The sequence below is a fragment of the Octopus bimaculoides genome, chromosome 11, assembly GCF_001194135.2.
Source record: "Octopus bimaculoides isolate UCB-OBI-ISO-001 chromosome 11, ASM119413v2, whole genome shotgun sequence".
NCBI lineage: Eukaryota > Metazoa > Mollusca > Cephalopoda > Octopoda > Octopodidae > Octopus > Octopus bimaculoides.
The window spans coordinates 46,785,827-46,791,050 of record NC_068991.1 but is presented as its reverse complement, the minus strand read 5'-3'; the positions used below and the strand labels follow the sequence as shown (position 1 = coordinate 46,791,050).

The 5,224-nt window shown below is 37.6% G+C and overlaps 1 protein-coding gene across 2 annotated transcripts in view; it reads right to left on the bottom strand.

Annotated features, from left to right (window-relative positions):
• Nucleotides 1–6: 6 nt before the first annotated feature.
• Nucleotides 7–5,224, bottom strand: part of LOC106875538 (insulinoma-associated protein 1a-like) — a 12,222-nt gene continuing 7,004 nt past the window's right edge. For both annotated transcript variants that reach the window (XM_052971779.1, XM_052971778.1), the window contains exon 2: nucleotides 7–4,302. In XM_052971779.1, the coding sequence (XP_052827739.1) occupies nucleotides 1,125–3,170 (2,046 nt within the window). In that variant the 5' untranslated portion in view covers nucleotides 3,171–4,302 and the 3' untranslated portion in view covers nucleotides 7–1,124. The remainder of the gene's footprint in view (nucleotides 4,303–5,224) is intronic.

Below are 5,224 nucleotides of genomic sequence, written 5' to 3'. Positions count from 1 at the left end.
TCACCTGCTTTTAATTCCCCTACTTTCTCTTTTAGTTTTCTTTCTTTTTCATTTCCTTTTTTATCTTACGATTTCTCTTTCACACGGACGATATAGTTTGAAAGACATCGAGGAAGAATCCAGTGTTACTACTGATACGCAACTTTCGTTCCGTCACAGAACTTTTCTTTTCGTCTGTCTTTCTACCACCACCTCATTTCTTCCCTAGATTATTTTTAGTTTAGTTATATACTTTCTCACTATTTGAATTATTTTTGCAATTCCTTTCTTCGTTTTTTGTTAATTAATTAATTAATTAATTAATTAATTAATTTATTGTTTTGCTTTCATTTTTTTCCTTCATTTTTTTTTTTTTTACTTTCACGGTCTTTATTGTTTTTGGCGCCTTTTTCATCTGTTTTGTTGTTTATATTTAGTTACTGTTGTTTGTGTTTGAGATTACTGGTTGTGAATAAGAGTTAGTAAAACTACGATGTTATAGCAATAGGAATGACACGAGTAAATTGTCCCGTTATAGTATAATGGCGGTATAATTTGTACTGATAATTTCGAGTTTTTGTAATGGAAAATTGCCACTTTGTTGATAGTTATAATGTTGATATTGATACTTCTGTTAACGATAAGGCTGATGATGATATTTTGGGATAGGACTGGTTAGGGTGTGCAATGGCCGGGTAGATCAAATTACTGGACTTACTACACCTGCCTGGCTATCTTTTCGTTTGAGAGTTCGTATTTCACTTGCAGGTATTGTTGTGTTGGTGACCAACCAACGAACTTCGCTTTTATCTTCTCACAGAAAGGTATATAATTTCAAGAGGGGTGTAAGTATAGACCACTCATTAAAATAATTTGTCTCGGTTTCATACTTTTAAATAAAGAGACAGTTGATCATCATCATCATTATTATTATTATTATTATTATTATCATTATCATTATTATTATTATTATTATTATTATCATTATTATTATTATTATTATTATTATTATTTTTGTTGTTGTTGTTGTTGATGTTGAATTATTGTTCTTAGACAGATCTGGCTGTTGTAGTTGTTGCTGTTTATTGTTTGTTGCTATTGTTGATGACGATGACAAAATTCATTGTTTGTATTGATATTTGTAATCAACAAGGTCGGTTAACTGGGGTCAATTGTAAAAGAATGACCTGTCTATTTTCGGAGGGATGGCATTTGTTGATGTGTCTGGTAAGACCTGGAGAACTATAGAAGCGACTTGAGCAGTACTTACAGGTGAAAACCTCGCCACTGTGCGTCCGGCTGTGCTTCTCGAGAGCCGTTTTTGTGGTGAAAATGCTATTACAGTGGTCGCATGATAGGTGGGCAGTGGTTCCGTTACCATTGCTGCTGCTGTTGTTGCTGTTGTTGTTATTATTACTGTTGCCGGTCGTGGTGGTGTTGGTATTGGTAGTGGTGGTCGTGGTAGTAGTGGTGGTCGTTGAGGCAGTGGTCGTGAGGCTGCTGTTACTACCGTTGCTTGCAATGCTCGTAGCATTAGTGATGGTATCATTTGTTGCAGCCGGAGTACTACAGCTGGTCGTGGTGGCCATACTCTCACTACTACACTCGTTGACCTCCATACTAGAACTGTTATTGCTCGACGCACCGTTTTGTGTATTTACATTGCTGTTTAGCGAAGAAGTCGGCTCTTTGTTGCCATTGGAATCTGTGTCGTTATTGTTGTTGTTACTGCTGTTGCTACTGTTGTTGTTGTTATTGTTGTTGTTGTTATTGCTGCTGCTAATGTCGCTGTTGTTATTGTTAGCGTTGTTGTTGTTGTTGTTGCTGCTACCGTTGTTTTGCGTGAGGTTTTGATTGTTGTGTTGATGGAGTTGGTGTTTGTGTTGGAAATAACTATGAGGTGGCGAGTCGGTGGGTTGGTTTTGTAAGTGATTGTGAGTTGAGGGCTGACTAGTTTCACTTTGTTGTTGTTGTTGTTGCTGCAATGAAAGGTGCTGCTCTGACTGTTGTTGTTGCTGTTGTTGTTCTGGCGGCTGTTGTTGTTGTTGTTGCTTGGCTCGGTCATTGTTATGGTTAAGAATATGCTTCTTCAGGTAGGCTTGACGGCGGAACCTTTTGAAACATATCTCACACTGGAATTGTCCTTCTTCGACAGTGGACGACGGACAGTCGTTGATGGTGACGGCTGGAGGTGAAGCGGACGACGGAGATGGTGAGGAGTTCGAATTGAAGAACTGGTGGTGATGTGTGGAAGCTGTGTAGTTGTTCGGCGAGCCAGGAGGTGACGTTAGCATTCGTGGACTGTCACATTTGTCGCTGGATTCGTCCATCGGATCTCCATTTGTTCCGTTGCTATGGTTACTGTTGAGAGCAACCGACGGGATGCTGGCCGGCAGTATGTGAGTGGGGACGTTCTTCTTGTCGGACGCGGTTTTCGGTTTGTGCCAACGCCGATGCGAAGCGAGGTTGGCTGGACAGTTGAAAACTTTGTCGCATTCAGGGCACCGATATTCTACATGCACGATGCGTGAGCATCTGTGGCGAGCCAGTTGGAAGGCATCGTCAAAATATTCTTTGCATAGTTGACAGACATAGTCGCCAATTTTGTTCTCGATTTTTTCCAGCTCAGCCTTAGCTTCCGCCGTGATCTCTACATAGTTAAAGGCACTGTCAATGTCTCCGCACACAACTTGTCCTTCCTCGTCCGTATCAGAAATGTCTTTGATGATTGTACCCGATACGGGTGACGTCTTGTCCTCGTCGAAATTAATTTTACGACAAGCTTTCGGCTTCTTGGGCGTTTTCACCTTTTTCTCGGCTTCGGCCGGACCCCTGCGTTTGTTAGGGCTGGAAAGAGCAGCAGTTCCGGTTTCGTTTTTCACAGGGGTCAAGTTGACTGGTGAACAATTAGAAACGCTCAGTCTGTCGAAGGCATAAAAGTAATGTGGGGACGGATAACTTGGCAACGGAGACGAGGGCAGGGTGGTACCTTGTGTCGGGTCCCTGTCAAAGGCATGGAGATCTCTCTCGCGTGGAGTCAATGATATCGGACTTGGAGAATATCCAGAATCTGGAGAACCGAAATTTGTTTGAATGTGTTCATGATCAGAATCACTGTCATCGGAATTCCGAACTCTGTAAGAGAATGCCGCAGCATTCTTTGTTCGTTTCACCAAAAATCCACGTGGCATTTTGAATTCTTGGAGTTATTGGTCAGTATTTCTACTAGTGTTTTATATGTCTGTGTTTATGGTTGGTGTTGTTTTGTTGTTCCCAACACTTATGGAATGGTGTTATTTCAAAGAAAATAATAAAGAAAAATTTACAAAACAAGTTATTTCATAGAAGCTTAGACAATAAATAATTTATCCGTATCTATATAGATATGATATATGCATGTATGTATATATATATATATATGTTGTTTTATAGCAAAAAGGGTACTTATATACATATATATGTATAGTTTATATATGTATATGATTATGTGTGCGTTTATATATACATATATTTATGCAAATATGTAGATATGATAATTAACAACAGATAACGACAGGCATATATAGTTTATAAATAGACGATATAAATATAGATATAAATATAGATGGATATGTATATATATATATATGTATATTATGTGTGAATATATGTTTGGTATATAAATGAATATTTGTCTTTTTCAGTTTTCTTTTTCTTATACTTTTTTCACGTTTTTTCTATCTTTTAAATTAATTCTTTGCAGAGCAATATAAATAGTTTTAAGGCCAATTTATCGGCATCAAATAACGTTCTTTCAGCGTGTCTTTTATTTGTCAGAAGAGACATGCAGAATGGTACGAAACCATGGAACATGACTCTTTTAGCTAGATTGTGAAAGATATATAACAGTTTCTGTGGTCTAACCTGTATGTCCTCGGCTCCAAATGGCGACACATATGGCCAGCGTGTGAAACATGCTTATTTTCACTGTTGGAAAGTTATCTGAGAATATGAGCCAGTCCCGTTGATGCTGTCTCCGTCTTTCGTCAGCCTAGTATTTCGCTGTATTCCAATTGGTCAGTTAGTCTGTTTAGTCGATTGGTTCGTTTATCAGTAATTCTGATAATGCAGCAGGAGCAGCAGTAGTAGCAGAAGTAGTGGTAGCTATTGTACTAATGTAGCGTGTCAAAATAAATTTATTCCACTCGGCTCCTTTTTTTTTTTCCTGCCAAAAGTTGTCCAACACCAACACAGAAATGTCTGTTAGTGTTCTGATTTCTTGTTATTTATCTTTTTTTTTTTTTCTTGGACTGTCATCTGTTCTTCGGTTCTTTTACGAAACGACTATAAAAAAACAAAAAACAAAAAAGGAACAATAAATGAATAATGAATAAATATAAATATATAACAAAAGAAAAACATGAAAACCAAAACTAACAAAGAAAAATTGAATTCGAAGAAATAGTTTGATATTTGTTTGGGATCTCGAAAGGTAGAAAAAGTAATTAATTTTTTTCTAAATCACAAAATAATTACTATAACTTTCATATATAGTTATATGTATGTATGCATCTGTGTGTGTGTTTGTGTGTGTAAGTGTGTTTGTGTGTGTAAGTGTGTTTGTGTGTTCAAATTCATGCATAGCTGCGTATCCAATTTTGTGGTTTACATGTGTATGTATATATGCATGTATGAATATCTGTGTTTACATACATACATACATGCATACATACATACATACATACATACATACATACATACATACATACGCATTTGTATATACGCACACATCGAATTACAGAAAAAAGTGATTTGTAATTATACTGTTATGCGTGGTAGTATGGTTATGCGTGTGAGCAGCCACTCGTGTCTGTGTGTGCGTGAGCGTGCGTATAACAGGATGTTGTGTCTAATCTATGTAACAATGTAAAACAACCTTCCATGTCACATTTGGTAGGTTTTATTATACCTGATGACAACGGGTCTATTAGCTGCAAACATGATTTGGCTGTCCGTGAGCGATTTAGAATTGAACTCACACGTTTAGGTTTTGCACTATACTCTAACATATCGCAAGAATGACAACATCATTCGGATACATATTTTATTTGTAAGAACAATTCTTAGAGGTCTGGGACAGGACTGTAGGCATATAAATATTTCTTCCGACTTTGGGGTTTTGTGCCATGAAATCATTATCAAAACCACAAAACACACATGGAGAGCGCCCCATAGACACACACACACACACACACACACACACACA